This window comes from Rhincodon typus, chromosome 3 (assembly GCF_021869965.1).
Source record: "Rhincodon typus isolate 14 chromosome 3, sRhiTyp1.1, whole genome shotgun sequence".
In the NCBI taxonomy this organism is placed as follows: Eukaryota; Metazoa; Chordata; class Chondrichthyes; order Orectolobiformes; family Rhincodontidae; genus Rhincodon; species Rhincodon typus.
Window position 1 is genome coordinate 48,835,498 of NC_063334.1, and position 26,100 is coordinate 48,861,597.

Genomic DNA, 26,100 nt, shown 5'->3' on the forward strand with positions numbered 1-26,100 from the left:
CCAAGCACAACATCTATGCTGACTATTCCCAATCACACCTTGAGTATCCAAGTGTTGGTTGATCCTGTCCATTAGTATCCTCTCCAATAAATGTGCCTACCACTGATGTTAGGCTCACTGGCCTGTAGTTCCCTGGCTTGTCTTTGCTACCTTTCTTAAACAATTGAACATTTGCCACCCCGCACTGCCCCACCCCACCCAGAACTTCACCAGTGGCTAAACAAAGCAAAAATCTCTGCAATTTCTTCTAGCTTTCCACAACGTCCATGGATGGACTTGATCAAGTCCAGGAGATTTATTCACCTTAATGCGGTTTAAGGTTGCAAACACCCCCTCTCTGGTAATGTGTGCAGTCTAAAACACCACTTGTTTTCCTTAGCATCCATGATTCTTTACTCAGTAAACACCATCAACAATTTCTGCACTGTTATCCAAGAATTTCATTTAATTTGAATACAATTCTAAACTATTTAATTGATTCAAAATGCTCTTTAACACTGTGGAAATCCACAGTTAAAAAAAAATTGAAGTAGTACAATATTTTTCATATTGAGAGGCAGCTAAGAAATTATTGCTACTATCAGTCCAAGCTCTACTATCGAAACATAAATTTGCAAGTCCGTTTTAATGCTTATTTTGTCTTTAAATTGCACAAACCATGCTGGCAAGTCTAAGAGACGCTAGACTCTAAATCCACTGGCCATTTTCTTTTTTAGTTCATTTCATGACTTCACACCTTACTGCAGACATAACAAATACAACAAATGAAATGCTTGAAGGTTTTTTTTTTTAAAAATAGCTCATGGCTTCAGCTGCAAATGAATGCACCATACTGGATCTCTGTCAGAAATTTAGAAATAGAGTCAGTGATTCATAAAGGAACTGTCTGAGCTTGTTTAACTGTCACCAGCAATGATTAAAAGCTTATTTAGAATATTTGTCCATACCCTCCTTCTCATGTACATAACTTTGCTAAAGTTTGCAATGTAATTTGATGATCAGGAGCAATGCTAGTGTTGTTGCAATAATTAATAAAATAGACAAGGACCTTGATTAGGAATCAATTAAGGCTGCAAACAGTTGGGAAAAGGAAGGCCAGCTTTATTGTAACTTTGAACTGATTTGGGAAGCTTGAAGGCAAAAGAAAAATGGGGTTGATAAATGCCAGCAAGACAGGAACGAAATAAAGTATAGAGAATGAAAATTGTAGGAAGGCTAAATGTTGAATGCAATGATTTAAACAATGTAGAAGTAAGTAACTTGAAGAATTGCCCTGATCTCTTCAGTTTAAGAGGGAAGATCTGTTTAAGAAAGAGTATGTTAGACACATTTTAAACTGTTTGGCTAAAATTTTCTGCATCCCACCCTAGTTTTATTATGCTGTTCTCTCTCCAACAGAGACCAGGGGTCCACAGTGATGCGACAGACAAGAGTGCCATTGGTCACACTGTAAAGTTGGAAGCCTGGTGGTATCTGGGGATGATGAATCTGGTTCCATTGAGAAAGACAGCAGACTTTTAAAAAAAATATATTCTTTAAAGGGCTGAGTGTATCACTGGCAAGACTAACATTTGTAACCCATTGCTATTTGCTCTTGAATTGTTTGGTTCACTAGATCATTTCAGACAGCAGGTAAGATTCAACCATATTGCAAAGATCTGGAGTCACATGCAAGAATAGCAACAAACAGAATGCTGGAGAAACCCGGCAAGTCTAGCAGCACTAGTGGGAACAGAAAGAGTTAACATTTAATGTCAAATAGGGCATCATACAGGCTAGAAACTTGAAATTTGTTTCTCTCTCCATAATTGCTGCCAGACCTGTTGCGTTTCTCCAGCATTCACCATGATTGTTTTTAGATTTCCAGTATCCACTTGTATTTTGCTTTTTATAACAGTAAGTTGACAGATTTGTTTTCCTAGTGGAAATCAGTGAACCAGCTAGGTTTTAAAAAAAACAAAAGAAGAGGTACCAGCCACCAACATTGCCAACAGGAGGTACTGAATGCAAAAAAAGGTGCTGACAAGAAGAAAGAAGCAGCTTATGAACTAAAAATGACCTGCACCCAGATGCTAGTTTGAGCTGATTTAAACTGGTTTAAATTAATTATTACAAGTTAAAAACTATAGAGGGATCTTGATCAGATGTGGAAGTGGACGGAGGACTGGCAAATGCAATTCAATACAGAGGAGAGATGTTGCACTTTGGAAAGTCAAACCAATGTTGGACTTGTACATTAAGTGGCAAGGTCCTGAGGAAGAGGGACCTAGCAGTACAAGTACATAGTTTGTTAAAAGTGGTGTCACAGGTGGACAGGGTGGTGAAGAGGGCATATAGCATGCTGCACTCCCTCAATTGAGGCATTGAGTATACGATTTGGGATGTTGTTACAGTTGTGCAAGTCATTGGTGAGGCTGTATTTGGAGTATTGCATGCAGTTTTGGTCACCCTGGGATAGAAAAGTCATAGTTAAACTGGAAAGTATGCAAAGATTTACAAGGATGTTGCCAGCACTAGTATAAGTGTAACTGAGTTATAGGGAGAGGTTGGCCAGGATAGGGCTTTTCTCCTTGGAACATAGAATCATGAGGGGCATAGATGGACTGAATGTAAATAGTCTTATTCCCCAGGGATGGGGAATTGGAAACTAGCAGGCATAGGTTTAAAGGGGAGAGGGGACAGATTGAAGGAGGACCGGAGGGGCAACTTCTTCTCAGTGGTGCATATATGGAGTGGGCTGCTGGAGAAGGTGGTGGAGGCAGGTGCAATAGCAACATTAAAAACATTTGGATAGGTATATGGATGAGAGGTGTTTAGAGGGATATGGACCAAATGCAGGCAATTAGAACTAGCTGAGTGGGCACCATGGACCAGTTTGGGCAGAAGGGCCTGTTTCAATGCTGTATTACTGGAAAGAAAGAAAAGAAAGAAGCCTTATTTAGATGAGAAATAATGACAATGCTACCCAAATCTCTGGGCTGGGGCCAATAATGTAAAGTCATGCAACAAGTAAATTAGCCTGAGCCAATGGGAAGACAATAGCATGACTTGAGAGATGAGAATAAAAAGATGACACTCAGGGCATGCAACCAGTGAAAACGCGAGACCAACCATTGCAGAAGCAGACCCTACGTCAAGGACACGTTGATCGCATTGAGTGCAGCACCCGGCCAGCATCAGCCCTTCTCACAGCAGCAGCTATTCCGATTAGGTTTTTATATTCTGTGACTACTTGGGGAGTGTCAGAGGACACTAGTGGGTGTATAAGTAGATCCTGGTTCAGTTTGTGGGAAAATATACAAGCTATAGTTGTGATAAAAACATTTAAGCAACATGCATCAAGTAATTTATGGTGTTGCGAGAATAAACTCTTCTCCCTATAGAAGCCAATAACCAGAGCTGGTGTTCTCCAGGGTCCCAACAGGATTTAAAAGCATGGCTCCAAAACCTAGGTCCCTGGATTACTACATCAATGTCATTTCCAATATGCCACATATTCTCCTCCACTACTTCAAGGAATGGAAGATTAGAATTAGTGAATGACCTCATACTGAAGGTGCTGCTAGGTAACAATAATTTAAAAGCAATTTCATTTAGGACAAGCATGATCAAGTTTTGGATTCAGCTTGAGGGAGACAAAAGTGGGACAAAGACTAATATTTAAGACTAAAGGCCAATTATGACAATTTGAAAGGAGATAGCTAAAATGAACTGGCAAGTTAGGTTAAGGGGTAGGTCAATACTGATTCAGTTATAGGCATTTGAAAAAAGGTATATTCCAGAATAGATAAAAAATTCCAAGAAAGAAAAATTCCAAGGAAAGGACCCACTATCTTTGCTTAACTAAAAAACCTAAAAATGTTCAAACTTTAAAGAAAAAACATTGAGACTGTGTGGCAGGCTATAGATTGGACAGAATAGAAGAGGAACAAAAAAAAGTAGTGTGACCAAGAGATTAATAGGGAGAAAAAGGAGTGTATATGAGAGAAAGCAACCTAGAAGTGTATAAACAGATTGAAAATATTGATTAGTAAATGCTTCTATAAAGAAAGGAGCTAACAGGGAGGGTTGACCTATATAGAAAATGAAGCTGGGGAACTGATAGTGTAAAGTGATGGCAGATGAACTAAACAGATTCTGTAATAAAGCAGGAAACAGAAAGGAGGGAGGAACTCAAAGTATTAAATCAGAGACCTGGTATAGACAGAAAATAGACAGAAAGCAGAGGACTACAGACCAGATTAGCTTAACATCTGTCACTGCTAGTTAATCATGAGATCACAAGAAATCAGAACCCAAGTATGATTTGCAGTATGTTAGTACATGAATATTTATAAAGTTAAGAAAACAAATTCAAATGAAACATCAGATAAACTTAGACTTAAGTGGCAAATTCTATTTCCAATCTTTACAGAATCATTCTTTTACAAAAGCAGAATACTGTGGATGCTGAAAACTTGGAATAAGAACAAATGCTGAAATACTCAGCAGGTCAGGCAGCATCTGCTATCAAATTTGTTGACTGTTCCCAGCACTCTGTTTTACCAATCTATTGCATACAACACATGCACTGTAAAAATAGAAAAGCACCTTTGTTTAATACTGACCTAGATAAAATGCAGTGTTTTGTAAAACTCATTGGAATATTAATTACTACAAATCTTCTGGTTGCCAAAAAATAAGCAGAGTATCTGATCTCTCTATTAAAGAGTTTCAGCCTCAGCTGCTGCTTGTGAACAGTGCAGATCAAAGCTCTTTTCAAACCACAAATCTAATCTGCATCCATCTATTCTCAGAAAGCTATAAAAAGGTTCCAACAGTGCTTAACTGCTAGAGTTAGAAGCAAAATTGAGAGAATGTAATATCTGACAAGATACTGTTATTGGCAGCTCCCCACACAAGTTAAAAATCTTGGAATTGCTATTTAAAAATAGAGGAGCTGGAGTATTTATTCTGCAGTTGGTCTATTAATCATACACAAATGCTTGTTGAATATGTAGGTCAATCAATCGAAAATCTGTTTGACAGCTGAGTAAAACACTACTTAAATTTTGTTCTATACTAATAGATGAACATGTAAAAAGCATGTTATGATTATATTACTTTTCCTTGGTTTCTGTTAGATATTAGAGTGGACACCAAGACTTGTCAATAACTTTAATCTAATCCTCCTATCAGAAGTTTGGCAGTATCTAGTGAGATGCTAGGTTTTAATCCCCTTGCAATTTCTTCCACATTGAAGTAAATATGGAGAAGACTGAAGTATTTCCACCAATCAGCCAGAAGTGACAAGTGGATGATCTAGCTCAGACTCTTCCTGACATCCAATATCACAGGAGCCAATCTTCAGCCATTTTGATTTGCTCCTTGTGACATCAAGACAGTTGCGTACATATGATACTTTCAAAGGCTATTGGCTCAGATAGTGTCATGACTGTAGTGCTGAAGACTCTCAAACTAACAATGCCTCTAGACAAGACAGTTACCTACCATAGGTGAATATTTCCAATCTTTGTCCTGAAAGAAAGTGTATATCCTTTCCTGGGGAATATTATTTGGTATTGAAAACAATGCATTCATCCAGGAAACTTGTCAAAAGAACAAGATTTATACACTAGAGTTGTAGGGAGCATAATTCAGTTAAGAGAATGGGCATTGCCATTAATGGTGCAGGAAGCACCATTTAGGAAAGCTGTTAAGGAAGTGAACATTAAGGGTGCGATTAGCAGGATTTATCTAAAGAAGCCACAAAAAGGAATTGTTCGTTATACTTGCAAAAGGCAAGAATCTCCACTTTGATAGCAAAACCATAAGAAAGCTTCTAGCCAGTATAGCTGAATTTTAGAACAATGCTAAGGTTTTGAAGCAAATAAACTAAATAATATTAGGAAAACATGGCACTAGTAATTATATTGCCAGACGATTTAATTTCAGAGATGGCCAAATGGATCTCAGAATTGGGCATTTTAGATTAAGTTACAGATTTGCATCTAAATAAATGCTAAAACAGGAGCTGAAGTTAATATGCTTCTTTATTTGTGACTCAGTTAATGATGTTATAGCTCACCCAGGTATTGAAGAATCAACAGATAGTGATTAGGTTCTGAAAGCTTTGACAATTGCTTTAACCTGAAAGCAAAAAAGAAAGATGCAAGAGCAAGCGTTAACAGAATTTAGCATCCAGGGGAATGCATAGATGATTTCAATCATCCCTACAGATTAGTGGAAAATGAATAATGACTTTAAATCTCTACAGTCACAAGAGTCAGATTTGTTGTTGGAATTGCTGATGAGTCTTTGTCAGATTTATTACGATCAAAAAGACTTGATGCTACAGAAAGCCATTCAAATATTCAGTGAAATAGCAGTCCAGAAGCATCCCAGATCAATCCAAAGAGAAGATCAACCTTATCACAGGACAGCAAGAAAAATCAATTCTGTTCTTAAAGTATAAAACTCTGAAAGACACGTGAGGAAGCATTGCAGCAAGGAGGACAGAAGCAAGTATTAATCATCAGTGCCACAGAAAAAAGAAAACCTTGCAAGCACAAGCAATATCTAGTAATTCAAAAAGAATGCTTTATCTGTAAAACATAAGTAAATGTCAAAAAGTAGGACACTGTCACAGAACAACAGGGTGCACAAAAACAAGTAGGTACAATAGAAAAAAGAAATTCCTAGGAGAAATCAGTGATCTAGATCAAACCTATTGGCAAGGATATCCACACTTCAGATAGAGGTAAACATCACTATGCTATCAGTGAGTCTGCCATGGTTAAAGAAGCACTGTTTACAGCCTACGACAGTGGAACTGCATAGATTCCTAGAGTCGTAGAGCTGTACAGCATGGAAACAGATCCTTCAGTCCAACTTGTCCATGCTGACCAGATATTCTAAATTAATCTCATCCCATTTGCCAGCATTTTGCCTCTAAACCTTTCCTATTCATATAACCATCCAGATGCCTTTTAAATGTTTAATTGTACCAGCCTCCACAACTTCCTCTGGCAGCCCTTTCCATGCATGCAATACCCTGTATTGCAAAGTTGCCCCTTAGACCCCTTTCAAATCCTTCCCCTCTCACCTAAAACTATGCCCTCTAGTTTTGGACACCCACCCCAGGCAAAAGACATTGGCTATTCACCTATCCATGCCCCTCATGTTTTGATAAAACTACAAGGCCACACCTCAGCCTCTGAAAATCCACAGAAAATAGCCCCAGCCTATTAAACCTCTCATAGCTCAAACCCTCCAAATCTGGCAACATCCTCAAAATATTTCTGAACCCTTTCTAGTTTCACAACATCCTTCCTATAGCAGGGAGGCCAGAATTGAATGCACCTCCAAGAGTGGCCTAACCAATGTTCTGTACAGCTGCAATATGACCACCCAACTCCGAAACTCAGTGCTCTGATCAATAAAGGCAAACATACCAAATGCCTCCATCACTATCTAATCTACGTGGGACTCCACTTTCAAAGAACTAAGAACTTGCACTCAAAGGTCTTTGTTCTGTGCCTTAAACAAATGTACAAGTCCTGCCCTGATTTGCCTTTCCAAAATGCACCACCTCACATTTCTAAATTAAACTCCATTTGCCATCCCTTGACCCATTGGCTAAATCTGATCCAAATCTAATTGTACTGAGGTAACCTTCTTCATATCTACTGCACCTCCAATTTTGGAGTCATTTGCAAACTAACTATACCTCCTAATGTTCACATCTGAATCACTTATACAAGTGGTGAAAAGCAGCACTGAACCTTGTGGCACACTGCTAGTCTCAACCCTCCAGTCTGAAAAGCAACCCTCCACCACCATCTGTCTTCTGCCTTCAAGCCAGTTCTAGATTCAAATGCTAGTTCTCCCTGTATTCCATATGATCTAACCTTGCTGAACAGTCAGCTGTCAGGAGGAACCTTGTCAAACACCCTACTCAATCCATATAGATCATGTCCACCACTGCCTTCAATCTTCTTCAAAAAAGAAGAGAAAAAACCACACACGACACAAGTTAATGAAACACAATTTCCCCATGCACAAAGGCATGTTGACTATCCTTAATTAATCCTTACCTTCCCAAATACATGGAAATCCTGTCCCTCAGGATCCCCTCCAAAACCTGCCCATCACTGATATCAGGCACAATGATTTGTGGTTCTCTGGCTTTTCCTTACCTTTAAATAGTGGCATCACATTAGCCAACCTGTAGTCTTCCAGCAACATGATTTGTCAAGTACAGCAGTTAAGATTAAAGGCATGATATAAAAGGTAACAAAGGATGTCAAGTAGTGACCTTATACATATTCCACTACCAGGAATTCTCCCCCTTGTGTATGACCATGTGTCAAACTAGTTAATGTTAAGAAACAATTGCAACCAAAGAACAACCAGAAGAAAATTTGAGGGGCTCCCTAGGTTTATGTCAGAACCCCAAAAAAGTCAATATCCATTGAAGTCAACCCAGAGAATGCTGAAGAAACTCAGCAGATCTGGTAGCCTGTGGAAAGAGAAACAGAATTAATCTTAAGTCCAGTGTGACTCTTCTTTAGGAGACAGAAGTAGTTCTGAAGAATCATAGCAGACTGAAACCTTAAGGAAAAAGCAGGCCTGGCATCCCAGGCTACATTATGAATTGTGAAGAAAGTCAGAATTAACATTTCAGGTCCAGTGATCCTTCTTGTTCTGAGGAAGGGTCACTGGACCTGAAACGTTAACTGACTTTCTACAGAGGCTGACAGACCTGCTGAGCTTTTCCAGCAAATTTGTTTTTGTTCCTGATTTACAGCATCTGCAATTCTTTTGGTTTTTACATTGTGAATTGTTACTTATGCACAAAAGGTTACCATTGTCCATTTCCTCCTCCTCAGATTTATCTGGAATGGATGTGTGCTCAGTGCTTTGTTCCTCAGGCAGCTTGTCATTAGAGATGCACAGTATAGAGGAGAGCATAGAACACCACAGTTGTTATGGAGTCCCTACCTCGAGTATGGATGGTCATTTCCAGATCTGTATAGGCATTCGCTTGCTTACTGTAACTGCTATCATATGGAAAAAGTTGACATAATTCCTAATCCTTACATGCATACCAGTAAAAATCTAACTGAGGTCACTTTGCTGTGACTAGTAGTGCATGGTGACCAGGTCCAGCTGGCAGCAGTTTTCATTCTAATGGGTTGTACCTGACAATAACCTCAAAATCTGGAAAAATTTCCTTCCCGTTAGGAATCGGAGCCTTCACTCAGGCAACATTATGGATGTACTTCCTTCTATAAACTCCACTTCTGAGAAACTCCTGTAGATCCTTCCCTAGTAGATGATCACTGCTAATAATCACCATCTTGCTCCTAGTCTGAGGATCAATCTAAGGCAACCAAAACTCCAGATTGGAATCTCAAAACCCTAAATGCAGAAAGTAGCCCCTTATCACATGGTTTCTAAACAAACTAAGTGAAAAGGTGGTTCTGAATTCTTGTTGCTGTCTTTGCCAAATTTAATCTTTATGAATTGTCATGGTGTTTGGCAAGTTTCCAAAAGTGCTGTTAAGTTCAAACTTGGTTATCTAATAGCAGGACTGATTTACCTATTCTTATCCAAAATTAATTTGTTCATATCACTGTAGAGAAGTGATTACTCTATTTCAATTAGTGATCTGTCTCTATGGAGGCAAACAGTCAAAAAAGTGTACATTTTCAGCCATTTTAATCCTTATCAGCCCAAAATTCCAGTACAGCTTTGCAGTAAAACTCCCTACAAATTACAAAATATGTAGTTGGTTACCCTACATCCAACAATGTTATAATTGGTCCCAGTGTGGTTGCAGTACTGACACTGGATCCCCAAAAGTGAAATCGTGTCATTTCAGGTCAAAGCAATCTTGGTACATATGGGGTAAACATTCAAATATTGACTAAGAATGCACTAAAGATATGTATTTAGTTGTGAAGAATTATTGGAGGTTCCAGGTGAGTTCACAGGAAACAGGATGAAAATATCAATAGAAGGAGGATGAAGAACACATCTTTTTTTGGTGATTACTTTAAGTTTTTCATGCCATTGTTGGTTAAGAGGATTGAAAGTATGCTGGGTAAAAGATGTTGTGGGTAAGTGACAGAACACAAGCTTGTTAATGAGGTTAGAATGACACTGGTTGCTGCAGTTTTAAATGTGAGAGACTTTTACTTGCAATTGGCTGTAATTTAGAAAAAAATCTGCTCCTAGGTGGGAATTTTGCATTCTCCACACACTCTGCTAAAAAGGAAACTTCCAGGATCCATTTGACAAGTTAGTTAAACTATGATGACTAGCTCCAATATGATTGGAATTCCTTGTAAATCCATCTTAGTCTACAATGTAGACATGATAATGAGTCAATCAATACAACTTAAGTTTATATTAGATCAATTAAACAGATTGTGGAAAATTTTAGTTCACACTAACCAATGTTATTTTTTTTTTTTAAAATCACCAACTGGAAGAAATCTGAGAAAAAAGTGTTGCAGAGAACTGGGAAAATGCTGTTTCATTCAACTTTTTGGCATATTGGCAAGTGTTTAAGTGAAACTTACTGGAACCTATAATTTTATTGTATGATCTTTATTGTTTCCACTACAGTACAGCTATGCTATTGAAAGCATAAAGAGATGTGAGGGGTTGCTTTTGGGAAGGAAGTGGTGTTTTCAGGTGAGTAGGAATTAAATTCATAATGATGTTTAGGAGAAAACATTGCACGTCATATCATTAATGTGAACCCTGGAAGAATGTACACAATGCTATCTGACTACCAGGACACTTGATTTTTCAAGAGCCAAGAAACTAAGATGCAAATATATTGCTTGGTATAGCCAATAGGCCACCAACTATTGGGATGCATTTTGGGTAATAAATTTGCAAGAAGATTGGAGGTATAAATGGGAAGTATAGTTTACAGTGGGAAATGGATTCAATCATGTATGGACTGGGATAGCATCAGTGAAAGGGCAGAGGGGGTAAAATTGACAAAAATCTGTTTCCAGTCCAACAAGAAAGGAGGCACTGCTAGACCTAGCTCTTAAGAATGAAGTGGGCCAAGATCCAGTGTCAGTAGGAAAACATTTAGGGGGTAATATTATTGCATCATAGCCTCTAGGGTGAACTTTGGAAAAGGACAATGAATAATCTAAAGTAAGAAGAACAAAACTAAGAAAGCCAATTTCAATGGAAGAAGAATAGATCTGTGTTGACTAATTTGGAGCCAAAAAGCTAGCTGGTCAAATAGTAGCTGATCAATGGGCCACCAAAGTAAAGAGTGGAGTACAGTCAAGGTATATTTCTCAGAGAAGTGTAGGGCAAACAAATTCAAAATTTCCTGGATATCGAAAAAGAGAAAGAAGTCAAAATAAAAAAAAGACCAACATCAGGGAGAAAATACTAGTGAGAATCAGGTACAAAACAGAAGATTGAGTGATAAATAAGCAAATAAGAAAAACAAAGTGACTATATTTGAAATAGTAGGAGGTGCAGATGCTGGAGAATCTGTGATAACAAGGTATAGAACTGGATGAACCCAGCAGGCCAAGCAGCATCAGAGGAGCAGGAAAGCTGATGTTTTGGGCCTAGTCTAGGCCCAAAATGTCAGCTTTCCTGCTGGGTTCATCCAGTTCTACACCTTGTTATTGCTGACTATATTTGAAGACTGGCAGTCAACACAAAGGAAATAAGAGTGCAAGGAGGAATAGTACTAATTAAAGATGAAAACAAGGGGTTCATCCATGAAGTAGGGAACATTACCGAGGTATTAAATGAGTATTTGGCATCGGTCTCTACTATGCAAGAAGATACTGTGCAGCCATGGTAAAGGAGAAGTTAATTCAGTCACTAGAAGGATTTGCAACTGATAAGGAAGCAATAATATTGACACTGCCTGTACACAAGTTCTAGAAGTGGATCAGAAATATCAAAAGGATACTGAAGGAATTATGAATAGATATCCTGAATTAAATCTAGACTCATTTGTCAGCATTTGGCTCATATCCCTCTAAACCTTTCCTATTCATGTACCCATCCAGATGGCTTTTGAATGTTGTATTTGTACTAGCATCCACCACTTCATCTGGCAACTTATTTTATTCATGCATTGCCCTTTGCATGAAGTGTCGCCCCTTAGGTCCCTTTTAAATCATTCACCTGTCAGCTTAAAACCTACGCCCTTTACTTTTGGACTCTCCTATTAAGAGGCCTTGGCTATTCATCCTATACATGCTCCTAATCATGTTACAAACTTCTTAAAAAGGTCATCCCTCAGCCTCCATGCTCTAGGGGAAATAGCTGCAGCCTATTCAGCCTCTCCCTATGGTTCAAACCTTCCAACCCCAGACAGATGCAATATCCTTGAAGATAGTTATTCCACCCTTTCAAGTTAAACAATTTTTCTAGTAGCAGGGAGAAAAGAATTGAATTTAGTACTCCATAAGTGGCCTAACCAGTGTCCTGTACAGCCACAACATGGCACCCCAACTCTGACACAATGTACTGACCATTAAAGGCAAGTGCACTAAACTCTTCAGTTCCTGTCTACCGGTGACTGAAATTTCAAGGAACTATGAACCTGCACTCCAAGGTGTCTTTGTTCAGGACCTTATCATTAATTACACAAGTGCTGTCCTGTCTTATCAAAATTAAACTCCATCTGTCACTCCTCAGCCCTTTGGTCCATCTGATCAAGGTCCCATTAGACTGAGAACCTTCTTCACTGTCCACTACACTACCAATTTTTGGTGTCATCTGCAAGCTTGTAACCAAATTATTTATACAAAATGACAAGGGGAAGTGATGGCCTAGTGGTATTATTGCCAGACTGTTAATCCAGAAACTCAGCTAACGTTCTGGAGACCAAGGATCGAGTCTTGCCATGGTCAATGGTAGAATTTGAATTCAATTTAAAAAAGGAAACTAAGAGTTGACTGATGTCAATGAAATCATTGTCAATAGTCAAAAGACCCATCCGGCTCACTAATGTCCTTCATGGAAGGAAATCTGCCATCACCCTCTGGTCTGGCCTACATGTGACTCTAGACCTACAACAATGTGGTTGATTCTCATTTGCCTGCTTACATGCCCCAGTAAACCATTAAGTTGTACCAATTGCTACAAAGTCTCAAAGTAGTGAAACTGAACAGATCACCTGGCATTGAACTGGGCACTGGAAAAGACAACTGCAGGAATATCTCTTTAGATCCTGCAAAGTCCACCTTCCTAACATCTGGAGACTTGTCCCACAGTTTGGGCAGCTGTCCAAGATTAGTCAAGCAACAGCCTGACATAGTCATACTCATGGAATCATACCTTACAGACAAAGTCCCAGACACCACCATCGCAGTCCCTGGATAGGTGTTGTCCCACTGACTGGACAGACCCAGGAGAGGTGGCAGCAAAGTGCTACACAGTAGGAAGGGACTGCCTGGGGGAAAGAGTCCTCAACATGAATTCCAGATCTCATGAGGTTTCATGGCTTCAGGTTAAACATGGGCAATGAAACCTTCTGATTACCACGTGCTGTCCTTCCTTCAGCTGATGAATCAGTACTCCATGTTGAACTACACTTACTTAGAGGAAGCACTGAGGTTGACAAGGCACAAATGTACTCTGGGTGGTGGATGTTGAAATCCCCCACTAAGAGTGGCTCAGCAACAGTATTATGAACCAAGCTGGTTGGGTCATAAAGGACATAGCTGCTAGACTGGATGTGCAGCAGGTGTTGAGGGAAAACATACTTGACCTCATCCTTACTAATCCACCAGCTGCAAATGCATCTGTCTATGACCACCGCACAGTCCTTCTGGAGGTGAAGTTTCCACCTTCACATTGAGATTATTCTCATGTTGTGTAGCACAATCACTGTGGTAAATGGGACAGACTTCAAACAGATCTAGTAACTCAAGGCTGGGCATTCTGGAGATGCTGTAGGCCATCAACAGCAGATCTGTACTCTAGCATAATCTGTAAGCTCATGGCCTGGAATATTCCCCAAAAGTTACTATCAAGCCAGGGGATCAACCTGGTTCATTGGAGTGAAGGAGAACATGCCAGGAGCAGCACCAGGCATAGCTGAAGATGAGGGGTCAACCTAGTGAAGCCACCAAACAGGACTACTTGCATGCATAAGCAGCAAGTGATTAGACAGAACTAAGTGATCCCACAGATCAGATCCAAGATCTGCTGTCCTGCCACATCCAGTGGTGAATGTTGGTTGACAATGAAACAATTCACTGGAGGAAGTGGTTCCATAAATAACACCATTCTCAAATGATGGAAGACCCCAGCATATCAGTGCAGACGACAAGGCTGAAGGTTTCATAGCAGTCTTCAGTCAGAAGTGCCGTGTGGAATGATCCATCTCAGTTTTCTCTAGTGGTCCCCAGCATTAGAGATACCAGTCTTCAGCCAAATCAATTAACTCCACATGATATCAAGAAACGGCTGGAGACTCTGGATACTGCAAAGTCTATGGCCCCTGACAATAGTACACAAGACTTTGCTTCAGAACTTGCTGCTCCCCTTGCTAAGCCTTTCCAGTACAGTTACAAGACTGGCAATGTACCTGACAATGTGGAAAATCCTGTATGTAAAAAGCAGGTTAAATCCAACCCGACAGATTACCACCTCATTAGTCTCCTCAGTCATCAGTAAAGTGATGGAAGGTATCATCAACAGATTTATCAATCAGCACCTGCTCAGCAACACAGTTTGCATTCTGCCAGAACTATTCCACTCCTGACTTCAGTGGACCCTTGGTTCAAACATGGACAAGAGAGCTGAATTCCAGGAGAGATGAGAGTGACAGCCCTTAACATCAAGGCTGCATTTGACCATGTTTGGCATCAAGGAGCCAGAGCAAAACTGGAATCAATGATTATTGGAGGGCAAACCCTCCAAAGGTTGGAGTCAGACTGACACAGGACAACAATTGTGGTTCTTGGAGGTCAGTCATCTTGCCTCCAGGGCATCTCTGGATGAGTTTCTCAGGTTAGTGTTCTAGACCCAACCATCTTAAGTTGGATCAGTGACCTTCCCTCCATCACAAGGTCAGAAGTGGGGATATTCACTGATGATTGTATGATATTCAGCACTACTGGTGATTCTTCAGATACTAAAGCAGTCTGTGTCCAAATGCAACAAGATCTGGGTGATATCCAGACCTTGACTGGCAAGTGGCAAATAAAATTTGTGCCACACAAATGCCAGGCAATGGCCATCTCCAATAAGAGGGAATCTAACCACCACCCTTTGATATTCAATGCTGTTACTATCACTGAATCCCCCACTAATCAACTTCCTGGGAGTTATTGACCAGAAATTCAACTGGACTCACTACATTGAGTCATGGAATCCATACAGCATGGAAGTAGGGCATTTGGCCCATGGCATTCACACCAACTCTCTGAAGAGCATTCCACCTGGTCCCAGCCCCCAATGCTATCCTTGTAACGTTGCATTTCCCATGGCTAATCCACCTAGCCTGCACATCCTTGGACACAATGGACAACTTAGCATGACCAGTCCACATAACCTGCACATCTTTGAACTGAGAGGAAACAGGAATGCCCAGAGGAAACCCTTGCAGACACGAGTAGAATGTGCAAACACCACAGTCACCTGAAGCTGGAATTGAACCCTGGTCCTTGGTGCTGTGAGACAGTGCTATCCACTCTGTCGTGATGCCACTCCATAAACCCAGTGGCTACAAGAGCAGGTCAGAGGCTAGGAATATTGCAGCAAGTAACTCACCTTACTCCCCAAAGCCTGGTCGGTGATCTACAAAAGTTGAAGTCAGGAATGTGATGGAATACCCCAATTACCTGGATGATTGCAGCCCCAACGCCACAAGATTGACACCATCCAGAACATAGCAGCCCATTTGGTTGACACCACATCCACAAGCATCCACTCCCTATCTGTCACAGCAATATGTACTATTTACAAGATGCACTGCAGAAATTCAAAGATCCTCAGACAGCATCTTCCCAACCCATACCACTTCCATCTGGAAGGACAAGGATAGCAGATACATGGGAACATCACTACCTTCAAGATCCCCTCCAAGTTGGAAATATATTGCTGCTCCTTAATTGTCACAGTCAAAATCTGAAAATCTCTCCCTAATGGCAATATGGGTCAACCTACAGCAGTTCAAGGCAGCTCACCATCTTTTCCTCAGGGCAACAAATGCTGACAAGCTAGTGATGACCACATCCCACAAATGAAAAATAGTGTGAAAAAGGCAGTCAACCCAGCACCAATCATTGCAGCACACTGCTCGTCACAGGCCTCCAGTCTGAAAAGCAACCCTCTACTACCACCACCTTCTGTCTCCTACCTTAAAGCCAATTTTGTATTCAAATGTTTAGCTCTCCATGGATTCCATGTGATCTAACCTTGTTAATCAGTCTATTATAGGGAACCTTTTTGAACGTGTTGCTGGAAACCAGAGTCCACCACTGTCTTCATCAATCTTCTTTATCACTTAAAAAAATTCTCTCAAGTTAGTGAGACACGATTTCCCACACACAAAGCTATATTGACTATCCCTCATCAGTCCTTGCCTTTCCAAATATGTGTAGATCCTGTTCCTCAGAAGCTCCATCAACTTACCAATCACAGGCTCACCAGTCTATAGTTCTCTGGCTTTTCTTAAGTAATGGCACAAAATTAGCCATCCTCCAGTCTTCCAGCACCTCATTGTTGTCTAATGACGCAAATCTCAGCAATCATTTCCCCGGTTTCCCACAACATTCTCAGATACATCTGATCTGGTCCCAGTGATTTTGCCATATTTATGCATTAAGAGATCCACCACTCCCTCCTCTAATATAGACACTTCAAGATATCACTGTTTATTTCTTTAAGTTCTCTAGCTGCCATATCCTTGTTCACAGCAAGTGCTAATACAAAATGCTTGTTTACTATCTCACTGATCCCTTGTGGTTCCACAAAATGTCTTTGTGGATCTTTGCCTAAAGATGATCCAGTGAGGGCCAGCCATTTTAACTTTGGTGGTGGGAAAGCTTCCAGAAACAATAATTTGGGACAAGATTACTAGCTACATGAATAAGTGCAGGTTAAGAAAGGCAAGCAGCATAGATTTCATAATGAAAGATATTTTTAAATCCATCCTAGGAGATAGCAGGATGGTTGATAAGAACAATACTGTTTGTAGGCACTCTTAGAGTGCCTACATTCACATTGCTGACGTTTCAAAAACATTTTAACATAGAAGCTGGTTGTCTGTAACCATCTGAAAAGCAGAGGAGTCAGAAATAAGCCCTTAGGTTCTCACATGCATTTAGGGTGGTTCTTATTGAAGAGCTGAAGACATTAAGGGGTACCTTGTTTTAATCTAGTGGAAAGAAGATCTTTTCATGGTTTCAACAGGCAGTGGCAGAGTTAGTGAGCTGTAGTAACACATTCACAGATGCAATGAATACCTCATGACCTGACCAGCAAGAGTAGGACGAGATCAGGTCACTATACTTCAATTTCTCAAAATGAGATACACAAAGATAGCACCAAACCTTCCCCTCGGTATCAGCTTGCTACTCCAAATCATGCCCATATCCTCCACCACATTCTCAGAACTTAGAAAATTTGTGTGGCACAAACACTTACTGGCAAGAGAGCCGAGACCTAGGCAGATAAGCCATGATCATGTTGAATAGTGGAGCAGCCTTGTGGGGCTAGTGATCTCATTCTACTCCTATTTCTTAGGAGACTTTTATCACACCCTTCTCCACAAATCACAGGGATAATGTACAATACCCTTTCTCATTCTAATCAGTCAGTCATTGTATTGGAAGCAGTGCAAAGAGGTCACTGGATTGATTCATAGAATGAAGGAGTTGTTTTGAAGAAGAGTTGAGCAGGTTGGATCTATATTCATTTGAGTTTAGAAGAATGAAGACTGACCTTATCAGACTCCAGATTACTACCTGTGTTGATTCTGGGAGATCTTGGGAGGTAGATGCTGAGAGAATGTTGCCTCTCATGAGGAAAGAAAAGCAGACAAGAAAATTAAATGTCAATTTACAAATCATAGTTGACAACAAGACACCAATTTAGTACTATTCAAATTAACAGAGTGGAGAACCTGACATTAACAATGTCATTGTATTTATTCTGTATCTCAATAGATGGCATTAACTCAGTTCTCATAGCATTTTATGCCAAGGAAAGTTCTGTTTGCACTGGAGTAAAAAATAAATCTCAAACAAAACAAATTAAATTATTAAAAAGGCTTAGCCCATCAAGCTACAAACTAAGGATAAACATTATTCCATATAACCAGCCAACAAGCTCACAGCTTCTGCCATTGCTTGCTCTAAAGTTATTTATAAGGACATTTTATTTGAGGCATAATGAATGACAAAGAAATAGTTGCTCAGGTCTGAAGTTTCAAATATTATAGTATTTATGCTTAAAAAATGAATATATCAATTACATGTTTCTACACTGCTCACATAAAAGGGGATTTTCTAACTGACTAACGTGGCACAATGGTGTTATTTAGTGAACAGGCATAATTGGGGGTTATGTGCACATTGTTTAAGGATGGTAATTTGCACAGCAGCATTCTTGCTTTTTGTTGATTCTGAAATGAAGGCAGAAAATGAACCCAAAAGCTTGCAGAAGCTAAGATCTAAACTCAAAATCTGCCCTAATTGTACTTAAATTTACTGACCTAGACATCACATGAACTTTCTGGCTGGAATGCCTCAGATTTATCTTGAGGCTTTTATTCCTTGCAGTGTCTTATGGAGGAGGAACTGGGAACTCCCAACATAGGAATCCTTGCAGGCTTTGCAACACAGCCAAATACAAGATCCAATCTGAAAAACATGGGATCCAGTCTCATGGCAAATAATTTTCCAGACCCCTGCTAGTACAATGGAGGAAATAGCCAAAGAAATTCACCCCAATTCCATTCTGAAATTACTGCACAGAGGCCAGTATCCCATCACCAAATCATCCTTTATTTACTTGTGCACAGTACACTCATTGTGGCCTGCCAGCTCAAATTCAATCCCATGAACTGAGGCAATAAGTTTGTGTCACAGACTGCACATGTCAGTCACAATACATCAAAAATAAGTGGACCAGACACAACACATGGTAAGGTCATTGTATAGCAGGCAATTCACCAAAAAGCAGAGACATTGACACAAGATACCATATAGAAATGTTGTTCAGTTCAAACAGTGGTGCCGGTCAGCCGGTCAGCCAACATTTTTTTATTTAAAAAAATATACTTTATTCATAGAAAATACAAAAAAATAAACACTTTCACCTACCCGGTCATCCAAGCCATCCCGGATTACCCTGGGGGTACATACACCAACTAAAGGGAAAAACAAAGGAAAAAAAGAGAAAAACTCCGGTGGTCATCACTACCGTAGTCATAGTTGACCCCCTGACCAGTTGGAGGAGGCGCCAGCTGGGCCCAGTTTCTGAACAGGGCCCTAATACGGTACGGCCGAGGGGTCTTACACGGTGGTCTTTCCCCACCGCGCCTTGGCGGCGGCTGCCCCAAGCTTTAGTGCATCCCTCAACACGTAGTCCTGAACCTTGGAGTGCGCCAGTCTGCAACACTCGGTCGGGGTCAGTTCTTTCAACTGGAAGACCAGCAAGTTACGGGCAGACCAGAGAGCGTCTTTCACCGCATTGATGGTCCTCCAGGCGCAGTTGATGTTGGTCTCGGTGTGCGTCCCGGGAAACAGCCCGTAGAGCACGGAGTCCCGTGTCACGGAGCTGCTCGGGATGAACCTCGACACAAACCACTGCATTCCCCTCCAGACCTCCTGCGCATAGTCTATCACCTCCTTCTGGAGTGCGCCTGTCTCGTCACCCCCGCAGCCACCTCGAGGGCAGCGTGCAGTGGCGCAGAGAGCCCGGGCGTGCATGAATGATCTCACCGGCAGAGCTCCTCTCACCACCAGCCAAGCAATGTCCTGGTGCTTGTTAGAAAGTTCTGGCGATGAGGCATTCTGCCAAACGACTTTGGCAGTCTGCGAGGGGAACCACCCGACAGGATCCACCCTCTCCTTTTCCCGAAGGGTCTCAAGGATGCTACGTGCTGACCACTGCCTGACGGCCTTGTGGTCAAAGGTGTTTCCCTTCAAATTTCTCCACGAAGGACAGGTGGTACGGGACGGTCCAACTACTTGGAGCGTTCCGCGGCAGCGAGGCCAAGCCCATCCTTCGCAACACCGGGGACAGGTAGAACCTCAGTAGGTAGTGACACCTAGTGTTTGCGTACCGAGGATCTACGCACAGCTTGATGCAGCCGCACACAAAGGTAGCCATCAGGGTGAGGGTGGCGTTCGGCACGTCCTTCCCCCCGTTTTCCAGGTCCTTGTACATGGTGTCTCTGCGGACCCGGTCCATCCTCGACCCCCAAATGAAGTGGAAGATGGCCCGGGTAACCGCAGCGGCGCAAGTCCGGGGGATAGGCCAGGCCTGCGCCACGTACAACAGTACCGAAAGCCCCTCACACCTGACGACCAGGTTTTTACCCGCAATGGAGAGAGACCGGTGCACCCACCTGCCCAGCTTCGAGATGCGCTCCTCCCAAGTTTTAGTGCACGCCCCAGCTCCTCCAAACCAGACACCCAGCACCTTCAGGTAGTCTGTCCTGATGGTGAAGGGGATGAAGGAGCGGTCATCCCAGTTGCCAAAGAACATGGCCTCGCTCTTACCCCTATTGACTTTGGCACCCGAGGCCAGTTCGAACTGGCCGCAGATGTCCAACAGCCTACTCACCGACCGGCGATCGGTGCAGAAGACGGCGACGTCGTCCATGTACAGGGAGGTCTTGACCTGCAGGCCTCCGCTGCCTGGGATCGTCACCCCCTTCAGGCTCACGTCCTTCCTGATGGACGCGGCGAAGGGCTCCATACAACACACGAATAAGGCAGGAGAGAGTGGGCAGCCCTGCCTGACTCCAGATCTGACAGGGAAACTGTCGGATTCCCACCCGTTGATCGAGACTGCACTAACAATGTTGGTGTAGAGCAGTCGGATCCAATTGCAGATCCCCTCCCCAAACCCCAATTTGGAGAGGACGTCCCTCATGTATACATGAGAGACCCTGTCAAAGGCCTTCTCCTGGTCCAGGCTGACAAGGCAGGCGTCCACCCTCCTGTCCTGCACGTAGGCGATCGTATCCCTGACGAGCGCGAGGCTCTCAGCGATCTTCCTGCCCGGCACAGCACAGGTTTGGTCAGGGTGAATCACCGACTCCAGAACAGACCTGACCCGGTTCGCTACGACCTTGGCCAGGATCTTGTAGTCCACATTCAGCAACGAAATAGGTCGCCAATTCTTAATTTCTTCCCTCTCCCCCTTCCGCTTGTAAATGAGGGTAATGATGCCCTTCCTCATGGACTTGCACATTTCCCCTGCCCGAAGCGCACTGTCGTACACCTCCAGCAGGTCCTGGCCAACCAAATCCCACAGAGCGGAATACAACTCCACCGGTAGGCCATCGCTCCCGGGAGTCTTGTTCCTCTCAAAGGACCTGAGGGCTCTGGTCAGCTCGTCCAGGGATAGCGGCCGGTCCAGCCCCTCCCGCGTGCCGTCGTCTAAGACCTCCGTGATAGCCAGCAGGAACGCCGGTCAGCCAACATACTCCAAACACAAAGACACAGTACACCCACTGAGGTACAGCACACCCAAATCTCCTGTTAATATTGGTCACAGGCTTTTCTGATTGGCCCAGGTTAACAACCCCAATCAAGGATTTTGTTGTCAACAAGATCCAGCTGGTTCCAATCACTACATTCCTCCCCTCCTAAGTCCAGAGATATAGGCCTGGTCTTTCTCTTGTAGTTTTTCTTCTGATGTTTTCGCCCCAGGTCTGCTATCTCTGACTCACTCTGACATGGGCAGCGTGTACTGGACCATAGCCTGTCTTTTGCATCTGTTGTGTCTTGGGAGAGTTTCCTCCATTTCTGCCAGCAGTAACAGTATTGAGGCTGCATCCATCTTGGGCTCAGAGGTTTCCTCAACTCCGGATGGAGGGAGAGAACCTACTGTTTCTGACAGACCTTCTGGCTGCTGAGGGGCCAGGTATGTTTTGCTCCTGCCCTGTTTGCAAAGTAACAGCTTTCAGGTGATCCGCGTGTTTGTTCAGGACTGTATCACCCACCCGAGTTTTAAAAGTCACGGGACCTGACCTCACATCAATCTCGCTTTGTACCCGTACAGGGCCATTTCCACGGTTCCGGCACAAAACTTCGTCCCCTGAATTAAATTGTCTCTAGCTTACAGGAAGCATGTGGCTGGCATTGGCACTCCTGCTGCCATTTCACCCTGGCCCCCAATGTCTGCAAATGTCAGGTTTAACCCAGTGTAGAGGCTTCTCCCCATCAGCAACTCTGCTGGAGCTATCCCTGTTGTTGAGTGCAGGGTGGTCCTATAATCAAACAGGAACTGGGACAGTTTGGTATGAAGTGATGCTGTAGGCTGCTTCTTTAAGACTTCCTTCAACGTTTGGACCATTCGTTCTGCCAAACCATTGGACGATGGCTGGTATGGAGCTGTCCTTATGTGCCAATTGCCATTTGACTTTATGAAATAATCGAATTCCTCGCTGGTAAATAAGGTCCCATTGTCCCTGACCAATACTTCTGGGATACCATGTATCATGAACAATACTTGCAGCTTCTCAATTGTCATCCCTGAGTTAGCTGAATGAACTTTATGTACATCCAACCACTTTGAATGGGCATCCACATTGACCAGAAACATTAAACCCAGAAAGGACTGGCATAATCCAGGGTTTCTCAGCCATTCCCACAAATGTTGTGCTACTGCTGGTGGCAATTTTTGTCCTTGTTGGCAGACTAGGCACTGCCCCACCAACATAACTATGTCAGCACCCAACCCCAAGCACTGGGCATGGCTTCTTGCTAGCATCTTCACCTTGGAAACCCTTGGATGACCCTGGTGGAGTTCAGCCAGTATCTGGCGGTGACCTTTACTCAGGACAATCACCTTTGCTCCCCACAGTAATATGCCATCCTCTATGGTGATCTGGTCTCACCAGGTCCAGAAACGTTTCACTGCTCGTTGTGATGGCCCTTCTGTATTCCCCGTTACCACCAGTTGTTTTAGTTTCACTGGGAAAGGATTTTGTATCCACAGTCAGACATTGTCATTGGCGACTAGAAGGGTGTCCAGGACATTTAAAACCAAAACAGACTATTCCAGGGGTGGCATCACCGGTGGAGTATCTGCCAGTGGGAGGCGGCTCAAGGCATCCAAATTAGCTGCTTGGCTACCAGGACAGTGTTCTAACTTGTACTTGCATGTGCTGAGGATAAGGGCCCAATGCTGAATTCTACTGGAAGCTAAGGGAAGCACAAACGTGTCTTTCTTCAGTAGCCACAGCAAGAGTTTGTGATCTCTTATGACAAATTCCCATCCATAAAGGTACTGGTGGAACTTCCTCACACCAAGGATGTCCACCAAACCTTCCTTATCTCTCTGGGCATATTTGCAAAGTCTGGTAAGCATACACTATTGGGCATTTCTCTGATGTACCACTGGTGAGCCAACACTACCCCAATGCTGTACGGGGAGGCATTGTACATCAGCACAAACTCTTGTTTTGGATCGTAGTGGGCCAATATCTTAGATGACAATAGCTGCTTTTTCACTTCCCTAAAGGTTACTTCTTGGCTATACGACCATTTCTGAGGCTGACCCTTTTTCAGTAGCAGGTGTAAGGGTGCCAAAATGGACACCAGGTTACGTATGAATTTTCTGCAATAATTCACTAACCCAAGGAAAGACCTTAGCTCTGGCACAGACATGGGAGCCTTCCAAAAAATGTAACCTGGTTTTGTCGACTCTAATGGAAGTAGGTCACTTGGAGTGCCTGGAACATACATTTTTCTCTTCTAAGGTATACGCCTGCCCGGGAGAAATGTTTAAGCACAATGTTGAAGTTCTCCAAGTCATCCCTGTTACTAATATGTCATCCACATAAATGGTGACCTGTGCCAGCTCTTATAAAATGTTCTCCATGGTCTGCTGGAAAAGGGTGGCTGCTGATGATACCCCAAATGGCAGTCTTATATATAGATATAAATCCTTAAAGGTATTACTTGTAGCATATGTCTGGGACTCCTCATTTGCTTGCAATTGCAGGTAGGCATGGCTCATGTCTGGCTTCGTAAAGGACAGCACCACCCCCCCGCCAACTTTATGTATTAGTCCTCTATGCGAGAAATTGCGTATTTATCCAGCTGCAAGAAGCGGTTTATTGTTTGCTTAAAATCTCCACAAAGGCAAACCGAGCCATCAGGCTTCATAATCAATACGACTGGTGTTGCCCATTCTGCAAATTGCACTGGTTTGATGATTCCTTCGCTCTCCAGCCTCCTGATTTCCATCTCTACTTTTGCCCGCAAAGCAAGTGGCACTGGGCAGGACTTGCAAAATCACAGAATTGCTTGTTGGTCAATAGGTAAAGTGGCTTTGGCTCCTTTAATAGTCCCAAGCCCTTTCTGAAATACTCCAAGTATTTCACTAGGACTTCACTGAGGCAGCCATGTTAAGCAAATCTAGGTGAATCTTTCTCAACCAATTCCAGCCCAATAGGCTTGGGCTCAAGCCTTTTACTATCATCTGCTTCTCATAGGAGACTGGAACCGAAATTGCACCCTTAATCTGCAACGGTTCCCCAGTTTATGTTCTCAGTCTGGCTGACGTCTTGTGCAAAGTTAAGGGTTGGAGTCCAAGCAAGACCAGTTAAAGACAGATTCTACAACCACAGATACAGCTGCGCAGGTATTGACCTCCATGGGAACTGGGTGACTGTTTAACCAAGCATTAATTTTAATCGGTTCCACTTTGGATGCCACTAAGCAATTTAGTTGTTCTAGCCCATATGTACAGGGACTTTTGAGGGTTTGCACTCTCCTGGGTACCAGCCTACAAGTTTTTTTTTACTGAAGTCAGGCCTTGTACGACTCCTTTGCTGTCTCGAGTCCACATACTGGTAGCAACTACAATGGCTTGCCAGCCCAGATCCTGAAGAACTTTTTAGCTGCTTGGCTGACGCTTGACTTTATTGTTGGGTTCTCCTGTGGGCTGGTCTAGGGTTGCTTTACTCTGCAATTGCCTACACTCAAGTGGTGTTCCCCAAGCTCAGTCAGAGAGGTGAGGGATATCCTATAGTTCTCATGCTCAACTTGCCACATTTTCTAATGACAAAACCAGTTGTAGAGCCTGTTTGAAGTCCAGCTGGACTTCAGCTATTAGGTACTTCTGCATGATTATGTCATTAAGCCCACATACCAAACGGTCTCTCAGCATCTCATTCAAGGTTAACCCAAAATCACATGTCTCTGCCAGTCATCTTAACCTCATCAATAAATCCTGATACAGATTCCCCTGGTTCTCTAACTGTAGAGTAAAACCGATAGTGTCTCAGAATTAGAGGAGGTTTGAGGTTGTAATATTCTTAACTGCTCCATCAGCTCTTGGAAGCTTTTAGTGTCTAGTGCCTCTGGGAAATGCTGCGGGTCCGCAAGCAGTCAGAAGGATTACTTGTTACTTTTCATCTGCCCAACAAAAAAAAAACCGCATTCTTTCCACATTCTGGGCCCAGTCTTTGACAGCAGGATCAAACAAGCCAAGCTTCCCAAATAAAGGAATGATGCCAGAAAGGCTTACCCTAACTCCAAGATGACTGTTGCAAGCAAACGTTCTTCAGGCATGTCCTGTTTTCTCCCTCTACCACTAAAATAACTGCAGAGAGGCTGGTATACCATCACCAAGTCACCCTTTATTTATGTGTGTGCAGTACACTGGCTGTGGCCAGCCAACTCAGAATCAGTCCCCTCAAACGAGGAGATTCTAAATCTCCTGATTAAATCGATCAGCCAGGGCTTTCCTCATTGGCCTGGGTTAACCACGCCATTCAAGGATCTCGTAGTCAACATGATCCAGCTTGTTCCAATCACTACACATCCAAACAGTTATCATAAGACACAAGATAACTAGATAGACATGGATGAAATGGCTGCAGATAATGACAAAATAAACCCCAGCCAGAATGGT

At 42.6% G+C, this 26,100-nt stretch overlaps 1 protein-coding gene across 1 annotated transcript in view; it reads right to left on the bottom strand.

Annotated features, from left to right (window-relative positions):
- Positions 1-6,096: 6,096 nt before the first annotated feature.
- Positions 6,097-26,100, bottom strand: part of LOC125487907 (transposon TX1 uncharacterized 149 kDa protein) — a 39,677-nt gene continuing 19,673 nt past the window's right edge. The window contains exons 2-4 of the mRNA XM_048620533.1: positions 20,288-21,618; positions 19,323-19,350; positions 6,097-6,129 (exon numbers count right to left, since the gene is read on the bottom strand). Coding sequence (XP_048476490.1) covers positions 6,097-6,129; positions 19,323-19,350; positions 20,288-21,618 — 1,392 coding nt within the window. The remainder of the gene's footprint in view (positions 6,130-19,322; positions 19,351-20,287; positions 21,619-26,100) is intronic.